Source organism: Brassica rapa, chromosome A07 (assembly GCF_000309985.2).
Source record: "Brassica rapa cultivar Chiifu-401-42 chromosome A07, CAAS_Brap_v3.01, whole genome shotgun sequence".
Taxonomy (NCBI): Eukaryota; Viridiplantae; Streptophyta; class Magnoliopsida; order Brassicales; family Brassicaceae; genus Brassica; species Brassica rapa.
This window is the reverse complement of record NC_024801.2, coordinates 2685096-2712339: the sequence shown is the minus strand read 5'-3', so window position 1 is coordinate 2712339 and position 27244 is coordinate 2685096. Positions and strand designations below refer to the sequence as shown.

Genomic DNA, 27244 nt, shown 5'->3' with positions numbered 1-27244 from the left:
ACGACGTATAGACCAGATATCTCCGCCTTATCATTTACCAATTTGGTTAGATCTCCAAGGAGTACTTGATAATCTGTTCACTGAAAAGGGACTGACGCTTTTTGGTGATCAAACGAGTATCAGTAAATTTAATTTGAATTTCCAAATTCATAAAATACGCAAACCAGTCCCATTCAATTTCATAGTCTCAAAGTGAGATTGTATTCTTGTTTCTCTTGATGTAATTTCTTCTTTGTGAAGACTGAAATGTAATTCAATGCTACCCGTGCATATATTAATGCAATTTGAGACCAAGTCCAGAACTGTCAATATGTTAAACTTCAGAATAACAACAAGATCTCATACAAGATATAGTCAAGTGTTATGGTATGGGCATTAGCAACCGTCTAACTGGGGATATGTCATCCTTTTGCCACATGCAAAGTTTTAAAGAAGGCCACAGTATCAGAACCTTCGGCTACTTACACTAAATCAGATAATTTCTTCTGTTCAATTGCATCACAAGAGACTCCACTAAGATTCTTCCTGCGATTGACAAAACGTTTTCAAAGTCCCTTGGCTTCTTTAAGTTCTTCCAACTCAGCAAGTCCAGCCAGATACAACTGAAACAAGAGAAGACTTTAGAGATCAGAAATTCAGACAAACTCAAGATGCATCAACACCATATCTTGATATTTACCTGCAATGCCTCGTCCAACACCTTTTTATTTTCAATCAACTCATCCAGTTGAGCGTAATACTCCTGAAACAGTGAAACATGAGAAGACATTACATTGTCTTTTCAAAAAAAAATCAAACAACTTTAACACCACCTCTTGCTTACCCCTGATAAAGACTCCGCCTGAGCCAAAGACTGCAACATGAGAAACAAAAATCAGTTGGAAATCAACTTTCTTTCAAAAACACCATTTCTTGCTTACCTCTGTGGCTTCTTGAAGTACCCTTTCTGGATTAGGGAATAGAACACCATCTGAAAGAAGAGTCAATAAAATGCATTGATCAAGCTTCTTTCCCCAAAAATCTACAGTCAATAACCAATAACAGCCACATACGTGAATGGAAGCCAAGAGCAAAAATTACTGATCCCTTAAGACCTCCCCAAGATACTCCCTTCTGCAAAATTTTCCAATACATGGTTTATCAAGATCAAGCAACAAAGATGAATACAAGAAGAAACTGTTACCTTTAGAATATTGGAGCCCAGTAAGATTCGAGGCATGATGTTCTGGATCCCCTGAAACAGAAATTTCAAGAAATCATATGTTCTTCAATAATATACATTTGACTGTATTATCAAAAACAATCAACAGAACAAGAAATTTTCATGGGTTTCGTTTCATACAACAGGTAACATTTCAAAACCAGAACACATTCGTTATCGATGAAAGAAAACAAAAAAAAAAGACATAACTTTCGCACGGAGTGTTGTTTCTTCAGAAGAAAAGCACGAATTTTTAAGCATTTAGCGATCTTATAGGGTATAACGGGAACTAAAGAAGCCTAAACAAAACAACCCAACAACAAAATCGAACACAAACCCTACAAGAAAAATCGAACACAAACCCTAACAACAAAGAAACCTTTGCTGGACGTAGAGTTCCTGTGCGAAATTTGACAACTTCTCTTCGGTTTCGATTTTGAGGAAGACAGAGCAAGCAAAATATGGGTGAAACGGTGGAGGAAACATAAAGAGAAGCAAACCGGATTTGGTCCGGTACGATTTAATTTTGTTTGGTTTCTCTCTTGCAACTGCTAGAATTAGGTCTGCACTTCTCATCTATTAATTTAGGATCTTATATTTTATTCAGAGAAACTAGTATTGTTCCTGGTATATTTTTGCTAACAAATAAGACTATAAAAGTCTCATTTATATACAACTAAACTATATTTATATTATTTTGATGAGTATACATAAACAAATCATTAAACTTGTCAGTTCTCTGATTTACCACAACATATAAAATGAAGTTAGATTGGTTTTAAGAAAATTACTTTGATTTTAATTAATTCACTAAATACAAATATTAGTTTTATACTTTTGTCTTACTTCTTTATGTCTTATTCTTCATGTGTTTTTCCTAATTCTAAACTTGTAATCTATGGCTAATTTCTCTTATTACATTCATAGCCACTATACGTTCGGTAGTATTTCAATGGTGTTTTCAATTTACATTTTGTTGTTAAAACTATTTTACAGTAGGAAAACAATTAGAACAGAAGCATTTTTAACTTTAATCAGAATTTGTTCCTCATATCTTACCATGTGCGTGTTCCATCATTCTCTTTTCTCCTTTTTAGCCAGATCTTATTTTGAATCTCTTTACACTGGTTGAATTACTCTCCACTCGACTAATTCAGAGCCATCATATCCACTATTTCTTGATAGAATCACTCGAGAATACAGTCTAATGGAAGTCGGCACTGACTCTTAACATTATATACAGCCCCAAGTTTGTATTATGTTATTGAAAATTAGAAAAGAAGAGTGTAGTTTTCTCCTAATCTATTTTGTTTTCATTTGTTTTACTGAGTTTTAGAAATATATAGGAACATGGAAAAAAGCTTGTGGATGAAGAGGGAGGATTGGAGGTATGTGATACGTGCGATAGAGTTTTTTTTTGTTGCATTTTATTTTTTTGATTAATTTTGTAAATGTGGATTACATGGCAGAACTTGATTGGTGAACCGACATGCGTTTTAGAATATAAATGATTCTTAGGTTCACTCAACCAATAAGATTTAGTTATTTTAGATTCAATATCTTTTGAAAAAAAAAACCAAATAATAAAAAAATGTAAACTATTGGTTTTTCTCTGATTTTTTTTGTCATCAACATTAAAAAAAAAGAGAAATTAGGTAACATATACATGAAAAAACTCATAATTAGCTAACTATCCATACACTATTGATATTTGTATACCTCAAAACTGCCCTTCCCAAAATCCTTCCATCTCTCTTTCTCTCCTGTGTCTCTTCTTCAAAATCTATTGCCCAGATAATTAATCTTCTTCTCTTTCTCTCTCTTATATCTCTTTAAAATCCCTAAACTTATTTGTTTTTCCATTTCTGCAATGGATTCTTCAATTCTTTTTTGTTTTCATTGATGTGATTATCTTTTCATCTAAGTGTATTTCTTTCAACACAGTGTTTAAATCGAAAGAGTATTATCCTCTCGATGAGTTCATCTACCATAGCTTCTCTGTCAATTTGTTTGAGGTCCACCACGATATAAAAGTTCTAAACAATTTTATGACGCATAAAGGGGAGATATCTTCGACTCACATGCTGGTAAAGGCACATGGCTGTATAACAAGAAAAAGATTTCTGTTAACTGGTAAATTTTGATTAGATGTTACCAAATAATTCTCGTGAGCATATACAAGTTTGGTTAGTTGTTAAAGCTTTATGTTAAATTTCTTCGTTTCAAAATAGTTATGGTTATATGATACATGGCTATAAATTTCTATAGAATATGTTTCTCTTATCTGATACTTGTTTGGTTAGATGCTACAAAATATATTGTCGATTTAAAATAGTTGATAAGATGCTAAAAATAACATCGATAGCTGATATGTGGCTTGGTAGATGATACCAAAAAGGTTACCATGCTAACTTTACCATTATCTATTCAACTTTTATATGCTTAACCATTAATAATTATTATACTATATATAAACCAATATTACATCCAAGTTCATGTTTTATATGGAAATATCATAATAGATTGAAGTCATTTTTGTTGTACTTTATAAGTTATATTTCTAATAAAAATTTTATCCGCTACAAAGCCATGTAACGTTTATGTTATAATTTAACGTTAAGCCTCATTTGCTTTAAAATAAATGTATTATATAATACATGGTTTGTAAATTTCTACAAAATATGTTTATTATCTAATACATATTTGGTTAGCTGTTATGAAACATTTTGTCGCTTTTAAAATGGCTAGTAAGATGTTAAAATTATCTAACGTTAGCTACCACATGGTTTGTTAAATGCAACAAAATAAGATATCTGGACTAACTACACTTAACATTATATTTTCTATGGTAAATAACATATAAGATTGAGGTCATTGTTTTTGATATGTGATAAGTATATGTGTCTAATAAAGAAGTTATCATGTAACAATTTTTATAATATTTTACGTTAAAACTTAATGTTAAACATCATTTGTTAATGTACAACAATATACACTTGAGTTTTCTACTGTGTTTTTTTTTTCTCTCTTTGTAGATTGTCGATTCTTGTAACCAATTGTAATTCTTAATTTATCGATGGAAGATTCATAAATTGGATAAATTTTTTTGGTGTGTCTAAGAATTGAGTTGAAGATGAGGAGATTAGTGTAGAATTTGTGTCAGAAGTAAACAACTGTTAAAACATTCGATGAGAAAATTGATTGTGGGTTTGAGGAGAAACTTTCAACTTCAATGAAGATTGAGAAAACATCTGTGTTTTGAGAAGAAAAAGAAAAAGAAGAAAATAGAGATATAATTGACATGGAGATTCGGGAAAGAGAGAGAAAGATGATGAATGTTTGGGCAGGGGCAATACTGTCAAGGAGGACCAAAACGTGTACAGTGTAAGAGGGTTTTTGAGCGTTTTGGGTAGTTACCCAATTTCTTTCACTTTTATGTATATTTAGCCAATTATCTCAAAAAGACTCATAAATACTTTGTACACCAAACTGTTAGCTTTGAGACGATAAAAGACAACTACTTTCTAGCACTGCGTTTAAGCCTATCCGCCCTTGAATTCATCGTTCTTGGTATATGAATGAGCTATGAAGTGTGAAAACTTCCTTTTCGGAAGCTTGATATCTTCCAAATAACTTACAAAAGCTGGTCATTCTTCTGGTTTGAAACCATCTTCACCAATTGAGAATAATCTGTTGCAAATGTGACATGAAACTAACGTAAATTCCTCATACATTCCATTGCCAAGATAAAGGATTCTACTTCCGAGTGAAGCGGTGAACGACTAGCTCTAGTGTTTCTCGCCCCCAATAATCCATAAAAATATTCCAAAGTGCTATACTAACCTTAGTTTGAGTGTCCATCTTTATCTTTCTATGATCTATCTGTGAAACACCATCTGACCGGTATGGAAGGTAAGGTTTTAGCCTCGATCTCCCAATTTGGGGGAACCCTGTGCATAATTGTAGACTGTGCTTCCATTCAGAGTAATGATTTCGTTTATGCTAGTTTGAGAGTATCCCTGGGATCAATGTCTGTTGTTAAAAACCTTGTTTTTTCTTCATTTTCAAATATACCATAGGATATGTGCAAATTGATGATCTTCCATCTGCAAAGAAATTCTCCAATATAAATGATCCATATTTGTGAAAAATGAGTGGGTCGGAAAATTATATAGATTCGTTGGAATCTGTGAGAATGTCCAAACTTGGACCACCGGTAGACATTAAAAAAATACATGGTTTGCTGATTGTTTTGGTTCTCCGCATCGTGTGCGTAAATTTTTCTTGACTACCATACATCCTGATACTATTTGTCTCTCGCAGGAACAAGAATTCACGTTTGTTTGGTACCAAATTTTTCATAAGTAGCTGATGGTCCTGTTACTTTCCGGCCCTTGATAGTTGAAACTTAAATTCCACATTTAAAAATCTGTGAGGATGCTTTGTTGAGTTTGAATATGTCCTATGCCGCCTTGTCGATCCAACCTCAATCCTCTTTATTTTGTTGACACACTTTTGTGATTGCTATAAAATATGTGCTTTTGACAATAAACCAGAAAAATCATGATTTTTACCATCGTTTTTTTGTGCGAAAACATTGGTACATGCACCTGAGTCATGCAAACATGCAGGGCAGCATGTGGAAATTTTTTTGAAACATTTGAACGGAGCTTTTTTTTCAAAAAAAAAAGCATTTGAACGGAGCTCCCGTAGATGAATTATAAATACTGTTTTGGCCATGTGAGAAACTGATAATCGCTCTTTAGTACACATGGCAATTATTTACTTAAATGTTGGCTACCTGGTCCTGTTCCTTCCCTTCACGGTTAACTTCAGTTTATTTCGGTTTGGAGTTGTCTTTTTGTTCACACCATTACTAACCGAGTCATTATAGCTGTTGGGCCGTGTTTGTCTGAAAGTAAATTTGGCAGTTTCGGGGGGACCGAGGAGGCATGGTTTTGTTTTTCATGTTCAGATAAGCTCACATGGCCGACTCCATTACCTGTCTAATCAACAATCAATTTATTTGTGTAAATAAAATAAAAAGAAAGTTATGATTTAACTCATTTTGCTATTTAGATAAACATCTCCAACTTTGAACTCTATCTAGTTGATCTTAACACAGTGGAATTACATCTAAAACGACAGGAAGAAAAAAAACCCTTGAGATCACTAGTTTCTAATTGAAACCACTTTACAAGACACTATTAAAATTAACTATTCCGATGATAAGTAAGATTGTGTTAAGGAAGAAACGTAGGAACAGAGGAAGCGAGCTGCGACGAGTTTTGGTCATGTTGATGATCTTTGCTTTGTCTCCCAGCCGTTGAAGAATGGCCGCACCGGCCACATCTCACCGGCGTGAGAATCCGGCGACAAGAAGGACACGAAGACCTAGAAACAAGCCATTTGTCAATACACGCCACGTGGAAGGAATGGCCACAAAGAGGAAGCACTCTGATTTCTTCTCCGTCGGCGAACTCAGTGAGACAAATCGCGCACTCCGTTGAATCTCCGCCGTCTTCGGCGGCACCTCCGGAGGTTGATTCCGCGGCGGTGAAAGTGGATCTAGGAAGAGACTGAAGAGCTTTCTTCTTCAACCCTTTGTTCTGCGACGGAGAATTTCCTCCGGCAGTAAATCGCCGGAGACAAGAGCAACGTACGATGGCGGCAAGGCCAGCTACGCATATGAGAGCGCAGAGAAGAGCAGACAAGATCACCACCATGTCAGATTCCGCCGCCAGAATCTGCTCCGACGGTTGTGGTGGTGGCGTCGCCGCCGTCTCGAGGATTCTTGACGGTATAGTCATTCTTGGTTTTTTCTTTTCTTTGTGTGCGTTTGAAGACAAAAGAACGTGAGAGTGATAAAGATAAGAAAGAATCTTGATCCACGTTATAATAGAGACACACAAAGATAGATACATGTATAGGTTTATATATATTTTTATATAAGTTTTTGCACCATTGCATACAATATTAAATATTTTATGTTAAGCTAATACAAAAAATACTATATAATAATACACGACAGAAAAGTTTGGAATGTGAAGGGAAATAAAATTAGATTCTAAATATATTCAAAATTAATGGCTGAATTAATGTTTACATGCAATTTGCATCTTCCTATTTAGAGTATTGTTGTTTCGTGAGGATACATATTCTGTTAAAGGCTTAAAACAAACATTTTGCTCTTAAAGAAGATGCATCTAAGTATCACCAACTAGTTTAATACTCCCTCCGTTTTTTTATATAAATCGTTACAGCTATGCACGTAGATTAAGAAAACCATTAATTTCTTATATTTTCTAAACAAAAACATCATTTATTTACTTAACCACAATTGAACCAATAGAAAAATAAAAAATATATTACCATTGATCATACAACATTAATTACTAATAAATTTTACATAGAAAACCGAAAACGACATATAATTTGGAACAAAAAAATTTCTCTACAACGACTTATATTAAAAAAACGGAAGGAGTAGATGCTAAACCCCATTTTTATAAATTAAGAATCAGAAATGGAGCTTTTCTTTGTGTATTTTTAAGTTTTATTATGAAAATCTCTTAAGGCTAGTCATTTGATGTTGAAATCATCACGCGATATATAAGTTCATTATATGTATTTAAAATAGTTATGATTAGTTATGTTGCATATAAAAGAATTATCAGAAAAGATGGGTAGGTGGGGTGGGCTTCATAGGTTCAGTATTGACGAACACGTTACCAAAAGGTATAAGTAAGCCTCTTTCTTACCTAAACGACTAAACCTACTTTCGATTAGACTCCTTTATTTTTGGTCTCTGAAATTTACAATAGTTGTATGATAAAATGATTCTCTTGTTTGTTAAGAAATGAAATATAAGGTAAAAGACAAATGGGAGATCAGCTCGTGGAAAATGGTATTGTTAATAACACCGGGCTCTCTCGCTTATTGGCTCATTTGCATTATTATCAAATATTCTTTTTTTTATGTAATGTTCATTTTTTAACGTTAGATAATTATGATATTACAAACTATATAAAATATTACATACAATTCTACGGCCGACAATTCTACCTACCTTACGAGGATTCACGTCTGACTGCATTATAAGCATTTTTTCTATTAATTCGCATAATTTTGTCTTCTCTGTGCATCGAAACCCAGATCTACTGGTGTATAAGCATCAATGAACCATTACTCAAACCATTGGACCAAATAAGCTTCCATTACGTAATGTTCATTCTACATTGCATTTATTTTGCATGTATTTCCACTATTAATTTATGTGGTCAACTGTTTCATTAGGTTAGAATCGTTTTTCTTTGAAATGAAAATCGTTTTTTTTTGTCAACATTAATTAGTTAATTGATAATATTAGGAAAGTGGATCCTATTAATAAGGATAGTTGTCATTATCTTGTGATATTTACATATTAAGCTATCTTAATCTCTTTAGGTTTATGACTTCTCATTGTTGTATATAAACACATGTAAGTCTTTGACGTCAATACAGTTCAGAATTTATAATATTATTGTTGGTTTACATGATATCAGAGTAATAAAAGTTATGTGACTTAATCTTTGTCGATCAGTCTTGTTCTTGGTAAGAACAACAGTTTCTAGTCATGGTCGACACAGATGCGTCTTCCGCAAGTAAGTATACAACGACGAGCAAGTCTCAGGTTGAGCAAAGCGTCGGTAATGCGTCCACCCCTTACTCCTTGTTTGCGTCCGAGAATCCAGGAGCTTTGATAACATCGGTGATGTTTACGGGTGAGAATTATAACGAATGGTCCACTGAGTTGGTTAATGATCTTAGGGCTAAGAGAAAGTTAGTGTTTATTGATGGCTCAGTACATAAACCTGCCACAGTTCGAGCTATGTTCATATGTCAACTCTATGATCGTTGGCTGGATTCGTTCTTCCATAGAAGCTTGCGTTCGTTCTATAGTCACCTTCATATCCGATTTTCACGAGTTGTGGGAGAATTCAAAGAAACATTTCTCAGTGGGAAACAAAGTTAAAATTCATCATCTTAATGAGGAAATTGCGTCATGCAAGCAAGACGAACAAACAGTGATGGATTACTTCGGACGTCTAGCTAAGATGTGGGAAGAACTTGACACTTACAAACCCCTTCCTCCCTGCAGTTGCAGTGCTTCTGCGATTTATGAGACAGGGAGAGAAGAAGAGAAGGTACATCAGTTTATTATGGGCTTAGATGAAGCTCGGTTTGGAATCGTCTGTCGAGGGATTATAGCTACAGACTCGTCCGTTGATCTTAGCAGAGCGTATGCCTGAATAGTCACAGAAAAACAACAACTCACTTCTACTAAGGAACAAGAAGCACAACACAATGATGTCGGTTTCGTCGCCACGAAGGAACCATCTGAGACAAAAAAATTCTTGACGGATCCATCGTGTAGTCACTTTCTCCCATTGCGGCCGACATGGTCATGAGAAAAGACAATTGTTGGCAACTTGTAGGTTTTCCAGACTGGTGGGAACAAACACCACGAACACGAAGTGAAAACTGAGGAGCATGAGGAGGTCATGGTCATGGCGCTTCTAATTCTGATCGCATTAGAAGCAATACGATTAGAGCCAACACTGCTCATGCAACTTCTTTAAACTCTTCGACGTTTCAAGCTTTCACCGAGGAACAATGGAGAGCTCTTACTCAGATGATTAATGAGAAAACAAAATTGTCTGATAAGTTGAATGGTAAGAAATATGGTGATCTTATATTGGATACATGAACCTCTCACCACATGACATGAGAGCTCTCGTTTCTCGAATAGTCATAATTCCGCCATGTCCCGTTGGGTTCGCAGATGGAAACAAAACATAAGCTACCCATACTGGTGACATCTCTCTAAAACCATTTTGTTGTCCAATGTTTTATTTGTGCCGAACTTGAATTGTTCTCTTATATCAGTTTCAAAGTTGCTTCGCCAAACCAACTACTTTGCATGTTTTACAAGATCGTTTCATGAGGACGCTGATTGGAGCAGGTGAAGAGAGATATGGGGTTTACTACTTTAAAGATATTATGGCTGCACGGGTTTAAGTTTCTGATAAGTCTGCTCGTTCAGTAGATCGGTTTCTTTGGCACCAGAGGCTTGGACATCTTTTGTTTTCAGTGTTATCTTACTTATCTGTTGCTTTAGATTCCAATAAAACTGTTTCTCCAAGTCCTTGTGACACTTGTTTTGAAGCTAAGCAGACTAGAGAGGTTTTCTATGAAATTTTAAATAAAATAAATAATGTTTTGAACTTATTCATTGCGACGTTTGGGGGTCCATATCGCACTCGTACATCTTCTAGAACTGTCTACTTTCTTACTGTGGTTGATGACTTTTCCAGAGCTGTCTGAACCTATCTACTTCTCGAAAAGTCTGAGGTTCGACGTTCCTACTAAACTTCTATAAAATGGCCGCGAAACAATTCTCGAAGGAGGTCAAAATTGTTCGCAATGACAACGAGACTGAGTTTATGTGTCTAGCAAGCTACTTTTCATGAGAATGGCATCATTCATCATACATCTTGTGTTGCCACTCCTCAACAAAACGACATAGTTGAAAGGAAACATCGTCACATCCTCAATGTAGCTTGTGCCTTATTATTTCAAAGCAGCTTACCTGTGAAATTTTGGGGAGAAGCGACCATGACTGCTGCATACTTAATAAACCATACACCATATGTCATTCTTAAGCACTGGTCACCTATGCGTTACTTAATAGAGAGAAACCATGTTACTCTCAACTTCGAGTATTTGGGTGTTTTGTTCATCTCTCTCGGGACAAAGATAAATTTGGGAAAAGAAGTAGGCGTTGCATCTTTGTTGGCTATCCTTACGCTCAAAAAAGGATGAAAAGTTTTTGATCTCGGCAAAGAAGAATTCACTACATCTACACTGTTAGCTTGCAATAGTAAAGACATAATTTTAGTGTATCAAGTTTTGGCGCCGTTGCGACGGGGACCAGTTCTTTACCTTTATTTTTCAGTTATTTATTTAGTCTAAGACCTCTAACTTGCTCTATCCTTTTTGTTGCAGCTAATTTTTCAGGTGCATGACCAGTGGACATACTCGGAGAAACGCACAAGGAGAGTTAGTTACATTTAGCAACCAGGAGCTAGCAAGGTTAGAAAGAACAAACCGTCAACAATCAGGGCCGAACAACGCCATAATGGGCAACTACGGCAATCAAGAGCAACTCACTGCTCAATTGCAACAAATGCAACAGCAAATGCAGCAGTTGCAACACACCATTCAAGTGCAGGAACAATCTGCTCAACAATCTGCTGAACAGGCCGCACTACAGCAGGAGCAAGCTGCTCCAATCGGGCAGAGAAACCTTCCGCATAACTTCCCTACAACGCGCTATGCCATTACTCCTCCACCCTGCCTGAGACAGGACTGTGAGATCAAGCCTGCGTTGATCGCTCTGGTGCAGAGGAAAGTGTTTAATGGTCTTCCAGCAGAGATTCCAATGGAGCATATTGAAAGTTTCGAAAAATTCTGCAGCTTTACTCGCGCCAATGGAGTACCACCAGACTACATTAAGTGCACGTTGTTCCCATTCTCTCTTGATGGCAAGGCTGCAAGGTGGTTGAATTCTCTCCCTACTGGTTCTCTTACTTCATTGGAGCAGGTCCTATCAGCGTTCCTCAGTCATTTCTACTCTAAGTCGAGAACAACTGCATTGAGGAACAAGATCACCTCCTTCTGACAGCTCATTGATGAGCCTTTCTGCGACGCATGGGAGCGCTTCAATGACTACCGCAAAGAATGCCCTCACCATGGATTTGATGATGATTACCTCCTAGGCATTTTCTATGATGGAGTTGACTAGGAATTTCAGAGTGCTATGAACTCTGCCAGCAATGGAGACTTCATGACTCAGGCCACTGATGGAGCGTTTGAGCTGATTGAGAACATGGCTGCTACCTCAGCCAATAAGAACGAGGAGAGTGATTGCTCCAAGAAAAAGAACAGTTCTGACACCCAGAAGATAGATGAGCTGACTGCCAAGGTTGATCAGTTATGATAAACAATTATTATTATTATTATTATTATTATTATTATTATTATTATTATTATTATTTGTAGTACAATCAAGTACAATTACAATGAAACCATCATATGTATAACCAGAACCAAAAAACACAGACTCTATAGAAATGTATAAAACACATATCATGAAAGTTCAAACTAAATCCTAACTTAAGTAAAGCTAAAACAGAGACCAATCTCCGATGGATTTCAGGAGCATATAATAATACATCATGTAATATGAGAGTCTTCCCACCACACATATGTAGTTGGCAAGTGCTGATGCCCAGTACCAAAACCTTGGAATTGTTTCCCAAGTGACTTGGAGCCTTATTTCCCTTGTTACCTCTCTTGCGTTTCAAATCCCAGTTTGATTTTGCAAAGGTGGCTTTGTTAAAAGGTATAGCAGCGTTTAGGCACTCATCTTCTAACTCAAAATGACGTGAAATATCTTCAAATGTCTTAACATTGACATTATGCATCATCTGAACCTTCATATGGTCCTAATTTTCAGGTAACGAGCAGAGAACCACTTGGAATTTCTGTTCATTAGATATAACCTGACCAGCATTTTTGAGCTCTCTAATCATGTTTGACATGACTCTAAGATGCTGCCTCATCGAATGATTTGAGCGTTTCTTATAGTCATTAAACTTTTGATTAAGTCTCCTAAGTTTAGTTGTCCATGTGGGACAAAACTTCTCTTTTAAGGCCTCCCATATGCCTTTTGCAGTATTGTACTCTTCAAACTCACACATGAGATCATCATTCATAAAACTTATCATAGTAATGCGAGCTATATTATTCTTTGTTTTCCAGGCAGTATATGCCTCTTTATCTCTCTGATGTTGACTTGTAGTACCCTGCGCAAGATCTTCCATGAGATGGGAAACAGTCTCTTTCACCTCTTGCTCTTCAAGGACATACTGAATTTTCGGATACCATATATCGTAATTATCACCATCCAGTTTCTCTCCTCGGTTGAGCTAAGCAATGATGTTCTTACAAGCAGAAGACATACTTGCTGGAACATCTTAGAGACATTAATTTTTGAATGCTTCTATTAAATAATATACTCTTGCAATAAACATAAACTAAACCATAGTAATTTGATTTAAATACAAGATCGAGAGTTCATTATGTTCCCAATCATCACCCATATTAAGATCTTATTACAATAATTTAATTTATTTTATGAAAAATTTTAAGTTCTAAACACATTAGAACTCCCAATAGATCATTGTATTCTATAACATGAATTAACAAATAAAACATGTTTGTTTACAAAGATCACTTAAATCAAATTAATACTCGATTGACTTAATTTCTCACATTAAATTTTGATCAAAAATAGATCTAGATTCTCCATCAACTTAACAAAACGAATCTAACAATTTAACTTTTTAAATGTTAGACATAAACTTATTACATGATCAAAACATATTATCCTAATATCTTTTTAAATATATGTCCAAATTATGCGTACATGATTATTAAGAATGTAAATATGCCAGAATCGAATCCAAATGCTCTGATACCAATGTTAGAAGTTCTAATGCGGAAGCGGGTTAAACTGAAAATATAACTTAGTCTGGTTTGTTGATGAACACTACTTTATACAAATCGGACAAGAGCCGGGGATGAAATCACAGACGAAAATCAACCACTTGCCACCGTTCAAGTGCCATTCTAGTTGATTTTTATAGCTTTCTCTTTCTAAAACATCTCTCTCTATTATTATTTTGTTATTACTCCATTGTTTTCTTCTCTTTACAATGTGTCTTATTTATAGACAACCAAATGATACATATGCGAAAGGTTACATATCTTCAAGGAAGAGACACATATCTTCAATGAACAGACACATACATTCATGAAGAGTTGTATAGGTTCATTTATAGAGTTTAACCAATAACTACCGGTTAACTGAACCGATTCGGTATGCTACCTAATCATGGGCGCAAATCAACCATAAACCAATAGTTGGTGGTGCCCGAAAAGGTTTCTCCGCCCGGACCTTACCCAACATGACATTATAAGCAAGATTAAGTGTTGTCTACACGTGATTCTCTTTCCTCTCTGTAAATCGAGTGAGTGTTTGATGCGAAGACCACTATAAAATCTATGCTGTTATGGTGACTTTTAGGTAGTACAATGGGATCTCTGTTAGAGGATGACATGGAGGCTGCCGGTTAGACTCTTAGTAATATATATATTTTTTTATAGTTATTGCTGTTAATTTATTTATTTTAATTAAACTTATATAAATTTTTTTTATCTTTTACGTCTTAAATTTTGTAAGCTTAGAAGACTATCTGATATATATATTTTTTCAGTATAGTTAAGAGGAGTTCGTATTTTTAGTGAAGTTTATATTAAAAAAAACATTTATGATCTTTTACTTTATAAGTTTTGTAAGCATAGAAGATTATTTGATTAACATATATTTCCAGTATTGTTAAGAGGACCTTTACGTGGTTCGATATGACAACTTTTACTTGTCAAAATTATATACATACATGTGTGAACTCCTTCAACCTGCACAACGGAGTATTTGCAGTTTTTAGTATAGATACTCGTTGAAGGAGTATCTATACTGCAAATACTCCCTTTTACTTGTCAAAACCCTTACTTATGTTTGACTTACTTTGTATAGATAATGGAAATTTAAATTTGTATCTGGTTTGTGGAAACGAGTATTTGCATTTACAAATACTTGCTAAAAGTAACAGACTTGCAATTTGTTAAACTATTTTCAAGTTATTTGATAATTTATTAAAATATCATATAATATTTTTGTGTTGTTTTTCTTTAATATAGTTTTATTTCCGTAGAATTCCGCCTGTTTATGTATTTTTCTTAGTTGCTGTGTTCTGGGAATATCAACTATTTTCACCGGTTTTGTATTCCATCAAATATCGTGACAAAAAAGGAGTTGTGCACATGTTCTTGTGTGTTCGACCTTTTATTCCATATCCTTTTGTTCGGTTCAAAGCGGACCATGCCTTTTAGTTTTAAGTTATTTGTAAGGAAGCCTTCTACCATCTTTAAGATATTAGATATTATTGGAGAGAAGATCCCACATCGAATATATGAAAAGGACTTGAGTAATATATAAGGGACTTGGGCCAATCCACTAATTGCCAATTGGTTTTGAGTTGGAAGTCCAGGAAACTTATCACTTGTCAAGCGACTGCACCTTATTCACTGGAATTTTACGTCGATTGCTCCAACTTCTCCGAAAGTCACTGTGCTTTCCTCGCTGCCATATCGTCGCTTGTTGAGCCTCGTTCGTATAAACAGGCGATTCTTGATGAAAACTGGCGAAATGCGATAACAGTATAATACGTTGCATTAGAGGACAGTGGAACGTGGACAGTAGTGGATCTTCCTCCTGGTAAGCACGCCATCGGCTGTAAATGGGTTTTTAAACTCAAGTTTCGCGCCGATGGAACCTTAGAACGATATAAGGCGCGTCTCGTCGTACTGGGAAATAATCAGGTCGAAGGCGATGACTACGATGAAACCTTCGCCCCTGTTGCAAGGATGACAACAGTACGCACTCTCTTACAGATCGCTGCATCTCGAAATTGGGAGATTCATCAGATGGACGTTCACAATGCTTTCTTACACGGAGATTTGAAAGAGGAAGTTTATATGCGACCTCCTCCAGGGTTCTGTTGCTCTGACAAGAACAAAGTTTGTCGTTTAAACAAGTCTCTCTATGGTCTTCGTCAGGCACCACGCTGCTGGTTCGAGAAGTTATCTATATCCCTACGAAATTATGGGTTTTCTCAGGGGCCTCCCGATTACTCTTTATTTATTTTGGATCGCGGTTCAGAGTACATCATGGTGCTCGTTTATGTGGATGATCTGATTGTCTCCGCAAGTAACCTATGATAAGTTTCTTGGGCTTCCAACTCAAAACCAATTGGCAATTAGTGGATTGGCCCAAGTCCCTTATATATTACTCAAGTCCCTTTCATATTTCCGATGTGGGATCTTCTCTCCAATACCTTCCCTCGAGATAATGGTGCGTATAACCATTAATCTCGCAGAATCCACCATACCCCCTCCGAAATCATGCTTTATTTTTCTAGCGATCTCGGTGGAACTGAGCCTTCTATGGGCCATCAGCTAATGGGATGATCGGGCCACTGTCCGGGCCGGATTAATGGGTCAGGGTATTGGGCCGGCTCTGATACCATGATAAGTTTCTTGGGCTTCCAACTTAAAACCAATTGGCAATTAGTGGATTGGCCCAAGTCCCTTATATATTACTCAAGTCCCTTTCATATTTCCGATGTGGGATCTTCTCTCCAAATTCCAGTGAATATTTTCATGGTATTGGAGAGAAGATCCCACATCGAATATATGAAAGGGACTTGAGTAATATATAAGGGACTTGGGCCAATCCACTAATTGCCAATTGGTTTTAAGTTGGAAGCTCAAGAAACTTATCATGGTATCAGAGCAGGCCCAATACCCTAACCCATTAATCCGGCCCGGACAGTGGCCCGATCATCCCATTAGCTGATGGCCCATAGAAGGCTCAGTTCCATCGAGATCGCTAGAAAAATAAAGCATGATTTCGGAGGGGGTATGATGGATTCTGCGAGATTAATGGTTATACGCACCATTATCTCGAGGGAGGGTATTGGAAAGAAGATCCCACATCGAATATATGAAAGGGACTTGAGTAATATATAAGGGACTTGGACAAATCCACTAATTGCCAATTGGTTTTGAGTTGGAAGCCCAGGAAACTTATCAGATATTATTTACAAAAAAGGATTTGATGATATGATATTTTTAATATCCCATGTGCTCCCCGCTGCGCATAGCTTATCCATCACCTATCTCAATTATTTAGCATCATAATATGGTGGTCACTCCCAAAGATATAAAAGATAAAGTGAATTGGCTTTCTAAAAGAAAAAAATGATTCGTCAGTTATATAAAACAAGCATATAGTTAATATGGATGCATAATTGACAGTTTGGTTTGCAGAATTGTCAGTTTGGTTTACAAAATTCTAAAAATCTGTTTATTTTGATGATAAAAAATAAATTAAAGCAAACATATGGTACTACATGGTTGTACATTCCAAATATTATATACATTAACATAAACTAATACATGCATGTGAATATGTATAAGAAGCTAAAAGTAGATTGTAAACCAATATGTACGAAGAAGCAATATATTGTAAATCACATTTTGGATATTTATTGATCAAATCTAAAAGTTATAAGGTCGCCTTGAATTCATAAAAAATATATTTGGATTCTGAGTCTTTTTTTTGTCACAAAGATTCAGAGTTTAAACCCAATATATGATGAAGATACAAACAAATTTGAGTCGCAATTTGGGTGTTTCTCTTTCATTTGAGGATCCAACAAGCGGTGGTCTTCAATAGATTTTAAAAATATCGTGGTACATATGCGTCCAAACCTGAACACTCAACGCCTTCCATAACCTCAGGATCATAAATCATTGAGAGATTTATGTTTCTTCGACAGAGATTATTGGAAAAAGAATATTAGCAGGGGTGTTAACAAAATTCAGTTTACAGATTAAAGGGTTAATCGGCTGATGAAATATTTAAACGGTTCTATGATCCGTTCCTAACCTTTTCTTCAGAATTAATGTAAGACTAGGATAAGACTTGCGCCTTTCGTTTGGTGAGTTTATTTGTATATATTATCAATAATTTTTTTTTATATTTGATCATATTATTTATACATATACAATATATTTTTTTGTTACTATATAATTTCTTTCCGATGGACCGGATCAATTTTTATTAAAAATTATGGAACTAAACTATAATTAATATATCATGGATTGATCGGATTGAACATTAAACAAATTATAACACAAAAACTTTATTTTTTCTACCGAACACATTCTTAAAAAATGTGAACAATATTGTTTCAATAGTTGAATTATTTTAAAATTTATCTTCCATATGGTTTTGAAAGGTTTCAGATCAACCATCGAATTGATACATGTCATTTTAATGATTTTAGTCGTATGCTTAAGAAAAACTTACATTTTTGTAATTTAAAGTTGTTTTAAGAAATTGAAAATACAACATATAAGAAAAAATATAACATATAAGAAAAATATAACATATAAGGTTTCCTCATTTTTGTAATTTAAAGTCATTTTAAAAAATTCAAAATATATCATATAATAAAAAATCTATTTTTTTATTATATAGTTAATGTGATTGTTTATTTATTTTAATAACATAAAATTAAACAAAAATGAAAGAGGATGCAAATTGTTATCAAATCTTTATTATTCATAGTCATTAATTGCTATATATATGTTAATCTACTAGGTAATTCTATAGCTTTTATTTAAGAAACAAATACATTATTCTTATATTTTGGGTTAATATAATGCTCCCTAGTAATTGGATTTGGACCAATATTTTTTCAATTGATTTTTAAGCTGACACGTAAGCTAAATTGTCATCCTAATTAAGCGACACCTAAGAAACGCCTTTTTTTTTGTCTGGTTATTATGCTAATACAAATTATTAGAAACATTACATAGACGATATTACAGCCGATAATTTTACATGCCTTATAAGGATTCACGTCTGGCTGCACACCCTGAGCCGCCATGCTAGATCCATTCTTGACAATACTCCTTGCGCCATGCTGAAGATCTCTTGTAAATATTTTCTCCAATTTTTCTGCATATTTCGCTTTCTCTGGAAATTGAACCCATACCTCCTGGTGTAGAATTTGCGTCGTCTGGGATTCGAATCCCAGACTTGGGTGTAGAAGCCATTAAACCACTAGGCCACGGTGCTTCCACAAGCAGAGTCTTTTTTTAATTAGTACAAACTTAAGGTTACAACTTTTTAAATGATCATCAATTAATATACATGAGATTCCTATTCCACAAGCCTAAAATTTATTTTGGTTTAAAGTAAAACCTGCAAGGTCCATGGCACGTTAAAATGGAAGAATTTGCCAAATGACCAAATTTGAAAAGGAAATTAAGTGCAGAGCATTGATTTTGACATAATTAAGTTCATAATAATTATGTCAAGTTTTATCCGGTAACCCATTTTGTTCAAGTTGCCAGTAATAAAGAGAAAATATTGATGACATCAACAATTTGACACTCCACAATTAATTATTACATGTAATACAACCAACACCACACTTTTGTTTAACACATAAATATGCATCTGATTTTTCTATATCATATCACTAAAATATAATAGGATTCAAAATCCACTCACATCTAGTAAATACTAAACTTTACTCCAAACCTCAACTCTTAAATACTAAACCCTAAACTTTAAACATCACCCTTCCATCTAAATACTAAACCCTAAACCCTAATTATTGAACCCTAAACCCAAATATAAACTTTAAACCCAATTATCAAAATTTGAAAATAATATAAATATTATGTAATATTAAACTAAATCCAAACCTAATTTTTGAATAATATAGGACTCCAATCCAACACACAACCCCTCAATGCTAAACTCAGACCTAACTATTAAATATTAAACCCAAAAATGCTATCACTAAACCCAAACCTAAACTCCCACCTTCCAAATACTAAACCCTAAATCCTAATCACAAAACCCTAAATCCAAGTATATACTCTAAACCCAAATATAATGGAAGAAAATACATAGTATAGTACAAATTGGTGAGTAAAATAGAACACTCTTTATTAATCGTCAAAAAGAACATACATAATACAGTCACTTAACCCAAACCTCAACCCCCGCCTTCCAAATACTAAACCTTAAATCTTAATCACTAAACTCTAAACCCAAATAGTATAGAAAAAAATATATAGTATAGTACATATACTTGTAAACTAGAAATTGATAAATAATGAATTTATCAAACAATCGATGGTACAATAATACAAGAACCGTAGCATACTATTTAGTTTGGTACTTTCGAATGGTACAAAAATATAAGAATCGTACTAGACTATAATTTTCTTTCACTACATATAGTATAGTCGGCGAGTTCATCTTCTTCACATCTTCTTCTTTTTGCAGACATGGTGATACACACATTCACTGGTCTAGAGTAATTATTTTTCACCATATCATATCAATACAGCATACTATAACAATTTAAATAACAACGAAAAAAATCAAGATCAACAACATTAAAGAAACTCAAAGAAAAGAAATTGTGACATCACCTCGTCGTTCTCTACGGTGCCATATTCTCCTCCAAACTCAATTCAATTTACCATCTGAAGAAGATATAATGAACGATGATAGAAAGAACTAAATTTAGTTAATGAGATTTAATATTAATTTAATTTTGTTATAAAAAATATATTGTAATCTTGATATTTACGTTTGGTTTATTTTAATTTAAAATTTATTCGTATTGTTGGTATTAGATATCTAAAACTTATGAGATTTATGTCTTGCTATGTTTCATTATATGTCCTCTCCTAACATTTTACAAAAATTATTAACTGCAAAATATTTTATGTGTGAAACGAAAGTAAAATATAAAGACACCAAGTTTACATATTTTAATATTTAAAAAAAAAAAATTGCAAAATTTCTCTTATATCTTTAATAGACAATATATAATTACATATTAAAAGTAATTAATTTACTATTCCGTGGTTGACCCAATAATTTGGTGACCCAAAAAGTTGTTTAGATCAGTGTATGTGTCGGCTAAAAATCATTTCTTTTCGTTTATGGTGGTATATATAATCTTGGGAAAACAGAAAAATAGGAAAGCAACATGAAGAAAAGTCAGATACATAAAACTAAATCATACTATAATGATATGCATTACTTATCTATTAGAAAGACCTGAAAATTTGATGAACAAAAATGAACATTAGAAAAATATTTCCTTTTCTTCAAACCTAAAATCAGACAACCCAATATTGCACCTATCTCAGAACTTGGTCTCAACTTCTGCAAAAAAATATCTCTTAATTTTTTTTGCTAAATTTTAAATATCGTAGAAATGAATAAAAGATTTACAAGAAGATCTTAGTACTGAGCCATCTTGGTAAAAAGAAATAAAAACAAGATGGACCACCAAATTAGCCTACAAGCACAAGCTTATCTTAACCACAAAGGAATAATATGGTTGCGGTGGAAGAGGCTCTGGTGGTGGCGGTAAAGGGAGGAGGAAATTTATGGTGGAGTTGAGTTCGATAGCTGAGTAGGGCAATGTGGCTGTGTAAATTGTAATTAGAGAGATTGACTTTTTTTTCTTAAACCCTAAACATGTATATCGAGTTTATTTTGTTGTTGTACAAATATTCTTTTTGGGTAAATATTTCCATTAATATCAAAAGTTTAATATTGATTACAGAAATAATATACAAAATAATATAAAACAAAGTTTTAAATACGCAAATGCATGTCTTATATCATTAAAAGCACAACAAAATTGTTTTTTTTAATGAATAGTTAGTTTTATTCGCTAACCGATCCGGAAGAGGCTGTGGTGGTGGTGGTAAAAACTAGACTATTATTCCTCATGTCTCGATCAATGACCTGGAACACAGCTGAAGCAGTAATAGAAATCTGGTTGTGAATTAAATTATTCATGTGCTTCCACAAGTGAAATATAACCGTTTGAGTGGCTTAATTATTTTCCACAATTAATTACAATTGATCTACTACGTTAGCAGGAGTCTGTTTAACCTGATCTTTGAAATCTGCTTTTGTGCTAAGCTCCTCAAAGGCATTGACAATATTCTGCAGCCTTGCAACAAACTCGATCAGAAGGGAAGCAAACGTAGCCAAAGACAAAGAACTCGCGCTTTCGTATATTTTGCCTTCCATCTCATTTACCACAGAACCGCCTATGAAAGACACACTTGGCCACATCTCGCGATTCCTTAGCATCATACTCTCTGTTGACACCCATATTTGAGATTCACTAGCACTGGCTGGATTATGACTGTTGCTACTGTTGGTATCCCAAATCTGACTGAGTGATTTGATCACCTTGGTTTCGTTGTGATTGTTTCCTCGAGCCTCTTCTGTTTCAGCTTGCTCTTTAGTAGCCGCCCAGCTTTCTGAGTTGACAAGAAGGTAAGATTTACTGTCTATTTTCATCTGTAGTTCCTCTGCTGCACCTTGAACGTCCTTAAGAATCTCTCTGGGGCTTAACTTTTCCATTTTCTCCACTTTTTTTCCAATCAAACGCAGAACTTTTGCTCCTTCGTTGCCAACTCTTTGAAGCTCGTGACGGAAAGCCTGTCGTTTCTCTGGAGCTGCCTGCCAAATTACATAGCTCATTACATCACCAAGTAAGCGAAATACAATGTTCTTATAGCATGCAAAGAAATTAAGAAAAACAATTTAATCTTCCACATTAAAGGGTGCGTAAATAAACCCAGAAGGGGCAAACCAAACCAAAATCAGTAACCCTAATTCCTAAACTCATCAACAAAATTTGTTTACAGTTTTTAAATTTTGATCTCGTTATTTTGAATCCCAAATACCGAAACCAAAATCATTTTTAACCAAACCAAATAAACTGAAATTCATTAAAATAATATATTATATATTATGTGTGTATATACAGTTATGTATAAAATATATATACATACTAGATAATTATAAATTATAATACTGATTAAACCCTTTTCCGTATAAAAATTGAACCAAAAACAAAAGCAAACGAAAATTCCAACAAACCAAGTTAAAAACAAAATCGAAATTACATATTTTTTAGGAAAAAATTGGATAAATACACTTCTATGAGATTTTAGTTTGAAAACTACACCACTACTTAAGGTTTTTGAAAAATACACTTTGTTATATGTAAATTTACTAAATTATCCAATCTGAATATTTAATATTATTAACAAAAATTTAATCAGCATAATTTATTTAATATTTAAATTAAATATTTTTAACAAAAATTGTTTCTTTTAAAATCTTAATAATATCTACACAATATCTTTTAAATATATCTTAAATTTTTGTTTTTTAAGAAGAAGAAAAAAGAATAAGCTGCGTCTCCTGCATCTTCTTCTTTTTAATCTTTTAGTTTTCCTTTCTGCAAAACATTTTCCTTTTCTCTAGTTTACGTAGTCTCAGGCTTGTTAATTCTTCACCCATGTCCTTGATTGTAATTCGATTTTGTAAACTTTCGTTTTCTTTTATTCATTTAAAGTTTTCTTGATAGAACATACTTGTCACAAGAAAAAATATATTTTCTGGGAATGACGTGACTTTTCTTTTGTAGAAGAGTAAGAAGACTGATGTTGTAGGGAAAGTTTTTTTTATATAAGGTTTAGAAGGTTAAAGCACAGTATAATTTATATTTTAAATTTTGAAATGGTAAAATAACACATTTATTTCAACATAGATTAATTTAGGGGAATTTTCATGTTTACCACCACTATTTTTAACGATAATAATTTTATTAATTTCAAATTTTTATTTTATTTATTCAAATATTTAATATGGATACTAATGTCTTTTTCACATTTCATAAATTGTAGTTTTCAAAAACTAAAAATGAAAGTGTAATTTTCAAATTTTAAACTATTAATAGAGTATTTTTCAAGTTGTCATTTTTTTATATTCGTTTAGACTTCTAGAGAAAAATTGTAACAAGACCCCAAAAAGAGTTAAAAATAATTAGTTGGGTTTTTCATTAAAGAAATATGCATTAACTCCTAAGCCTTATTTTTAAAACACTGATTCAACTTGTAAGCTTTAAAAGCTCTTATTTGGGTTTCATGAAATGGTAATGAAAGGAACCTGTATCTCTGAAAGAATGCAGCCATGCATTGCCATGACCGTGAAAGCACAATGCCTTACTGCACCACTAAGTTTCACATAGTTTATCCAGGGATGGTTAAGCGTTCTGTATGGTCCATGTGGAGGCTCCCACCTGGCAAACTCAAGCTGCCACACAAACATTAAAATAAAGAGATCTTAATGTTAATATCATCCAAATTCGTTTTAGCTAGTTGTCTTAGTTTCAAACATACCAGAGAATCTTCTTCACTTGTAGACTGAACAGCTGATCTGTACCCGCTGTATAATGGATCATCTGAAGCTTGGTATATAAGAATCTTCGAAGGTATTCTCTCGTATTCCACACATTGCAAGTAACCATTCACACATCCTAAATGTGTACGAAAAAACACCTGAAAATTAGTTAAAGCACATGAAAATGAAATGCCAAGTTATGTTTGTTACCTTCTAGTGAATTTGCTACACTTTTGAAATTTGTAGCCACCAGTTTATGGAGATCTTCCCCGGCCCATATTGGAGATATAAATATATTCACAACCAAACAGATGGTTGCACCAAGCACAATAAACAAAGACCTGTAATACGCGGTACTAAAGAACTCTCCCGTGTTGTTTCCAGAAACAAGGACGATACAGTATGTTAACAAGAACACCCTGAACGCATACTCATATGCCTTCATGGCTGGGTGGAGTTTCAAATAACTAGCACTGAAACCTGATAGATCAAGGTCATATAGAAAGTGTTGTTATCTACATAAAAACCTGACGTATCAGTCAATGAAATTCGGTAACCTGCAAGTAAAATGAATATGATGATTATAAATTGCTCGAAATCTCCTGATAGAACAGAGAGCCTGGCGATGCCAAGAGCAAGTCCCCCAGCAGAGAATGTGCCTAAAGCTCTGTTGAACCCTTTGACCAACGTTGCACCTACGAATTAAACATGCAAGAATCTAAGTGGACGAAAAGTAGGGGTGGACAAAAAAACCGAACCGAACCGAACCAAACCGACCGAACCGAAACCGATTCAAACCAAACCAAAGTCTATTTCAAACAATTCGGTTGAAGATTTTTCCAACACAAAAACCGATGTGTTTTTGTAATTATTTAAATTAAAAATATTAGTAATACCAATATACTAAAATTCTAATACCAAACCACATATTTTCCATTATTCATTCATTAAAATATATTCTTCTAACTGAAATCATTAAAATATTTGATTTACAAAAATAGAAAAGTTTGTATTTTTATATTCTTATATATGTAAACGTGGATGTTAAAACTAAACCTAAAACCTAAAACCTAAAGCAAAATTTATTAAACAAAAAAATTCTTCTCCACAGGGTCACATGTAAGATGATTCATTACAGGTTTTTTAATAATGATATAAGAGACATTACTAATGATGTCTTTTTTTTTATTTTAATAAGCTTTCATTTTTTAACTCTTATATATTTTTCTGACTTTTTAAAGGTTTTTATTTCAAAAATATTGAATTTAGTTCGCATAGTTTATGTTTACATAGTTTCTCTTAAAAAAAATTAAACTAAGAAAAACCTAATTAAACTGATCCAAAAAACAAACCGAAGCGAACACAAACCAAAGCGAACACAAACCAAACAGAACTAAACCAAACTAACTATGGTTTATTTCAGTTAGAAAAATACTAGAACCAAACTAACCAAACCGAACCGAACCCTAACCGACCCAGAAAATAACCGAAGTGCCCACCCCTAATGAAAAGAGTCGCACAAATAAGTTTTTTTTGGGTAAAATATTAAATTATACTAAGTTTTTAATTTGTAGACAAAATTTACAAGGACAATTTGTAGTGGAAAATAAACGCCAAAACCTAAAGGCAATGAAAGAACCCTGTAGTATGATAAATATTTTCTTATATTAAACTTTTTTTGAATTTTCATAACTCATTGTAAAAAATATTTAAAGTAAAAATACTGATTTTATATTTGAAATCAAAATATTGATTATATATTTGATTTCCGTTGGTTTGTACTTAGATTTTATTTCATAGTTATTTTGATTATTAAAAACTTAATAACTAAACTTTATTAAGTTCGAAAACTTGCAGAAGATAACAAACAACACATTTATTTCTAATTTTATTGTATGATCGAATTAAGTTAAATTCAGTTGAATCTGATTAAACACGTACGGTCTAACCATATTGACCATAACCCAACATAATTTTGGTTTAGTTACCTATCCGATTTTAAAAATATTGGTTTAGTTCAAATGTCTATGTGATAATAAATGCCTGAACATGGCCAACACCGCTGAATTTGTAGATCGAATAGTTAAAATAGAGAGAGAGAATCCAAATACAGGGGCTTAGTAAGTTCCTATTTAGTAATAGAAGAGAATGTATAGTGAACCAGCGCCATAATCTTACTAGGATTGGTGCACAGGGGAAATTGCCATGAAATGAATTTCCTAGAACACTCAAAACCTCGTAAAGATCCAACCAAACAACAAACATCCTCCCCAAAATCGAATAGTAAAAACAAAGATCGAATAAAATACCTACGGAATATTCGAAAACCACAACAACAGTAAGGATGGCCCAGACATAGAATTTACTGGCAGCGTGCAGAGGCTCTTTAAGGAAAATAAGGAAGGAGCAAATGGCAAGAGCCATTCCCATCTTGACGGCAAAGAAGAGCTTCCGACGATCAGAATGCCACAAGTTACAGATCCCGCAGAAGCGTCGTCTTGAGTCATTAAATCCGAAACCTGAGTATCTTTTCCGAGAGAGAAGCCCCTCTCTGCTTTGCTCTGGACCTGACCCCATATTGCCTGCTATTTTCTCCATATTAAAGAGAACCTTATTGTCCTATAAATACAAAGAGGGATTAACTTGTATGTACGTTGCATTTACGTTCCTCCCATTAATGCATGCCTTCTAAATTCAAGTTATTGTATTTACCATTTTTGTTCCCTTTCGTATAATAAAGAATCGAAGAAAACGGAGTTTGTGGACCTGTGAGTGGACCAATAACAATGTGGTGATTAAATGCGTACGTGTCTTATATTCACGTAAAGACAGTTTAAGAAAAAAATCAAAAGGAGCAGTTTCATGGTTTGTGACTGGTGACTGGTGACTGGTGAGTGTGAATGTGACATTTTGAAAGGCGTTACATCTACCGCTCGCTCACCATTCTTCAAAGGTCAAGGGAGCCATCCAACTTGTCATTTAATCTTAAGTTTTGGAAA

The 27244-nt window shown here is 34.0% G+C and overlaps 2 protein-coding genes, 1 long non-coding RNA gene and 2 other non-coding genes across 6 annotated transcripts; 1 reads left to right on the top strand and 4 right to left on the bottom strand.

Annotated features, from left to right (window-relative positions):
- Positions 1-543: 543 nt before the first annotated feature.
- On the bottom strand, positions 544-1208 carry LOC103845950. Its single transcript, XR_004449415.1, has 4 exons — positions 1184-1208; positions 921-1113; positions 680-853; positions 544-602 (listed from the first exon to the last, which is right to left on the bottom strand). It is a non-coding gene; the product is annotated as an uncharacterized LOC103845950 (transcript).
- Positions 1209-6236: 5028 nt separating this feature from the next.
- Positions 6237-12724, bottom strand: LOC103845949 (probable E3 ubiquitin-protein ligase ATL44). The gene has a single exon (XM_009122866.3). It carries the CDS (start codon positions 7123-7125, stop codon positions 6445-6447), a length of 681 nt encoding a protein of 226 aa, XP_009121114.1. The 5' UTR covers positions 7126-12724; the 3' UTR covers positions 6237-6444.
- Positions 11895-12001, bottom strand: LOC117126935. The gene has a single exon (XR_004449696.1). It is a non-coding gene; the product is annotated as a small nucleolar RNA R71 (small nucleolar RNA).
- A 7393-nt stretch (positions 12725-20117) lies between the features above and the next one.
- LOC103845948 (aluminum-activated malate transporter 6) lies at positions 20118-26885 on the bottom strand. 2 transcript variants are annotated; one of them, XM_033275471.1, is made up of 6 exons: positions 26555-26885; positions 24803-24940; positions 24456-24725; positions 24245-24381; positions 24012-24158; positions 20118-22514 (listed from the first exon to the last, which is right to left on the bottom strand). In XM_033275471.1, exons 1-6 carry the CDS (start codon positions 26841-26843, stop codon positions 21897-21899), a joined length of 1599 nt encoding a protein of 532 aa, XP_033131362.1. In that variant the 5' UTR covers positions 26844-26885; the 3' UTR covers positions 20118-21896. The 2 variants fall into 2 exon arrangements, with proteins under 2 accessions (XP_033131362.1, XP_033131363.1); XM_033275472.1 differs by having other exon boundaries at positions 26612-26885.
- On the top strand, positions 22090-27018 carry LOC103845947. The gene is made up of 2 exons (XR_004449414.1): positions 22090-22328; positions 22446-27018. It is a non-coding gene; the product is annotated as an uncharacterized LOC103845947 (long non-coding RNA).
- Positions 27019-27244: the final 226 nt, after the last annotated feature.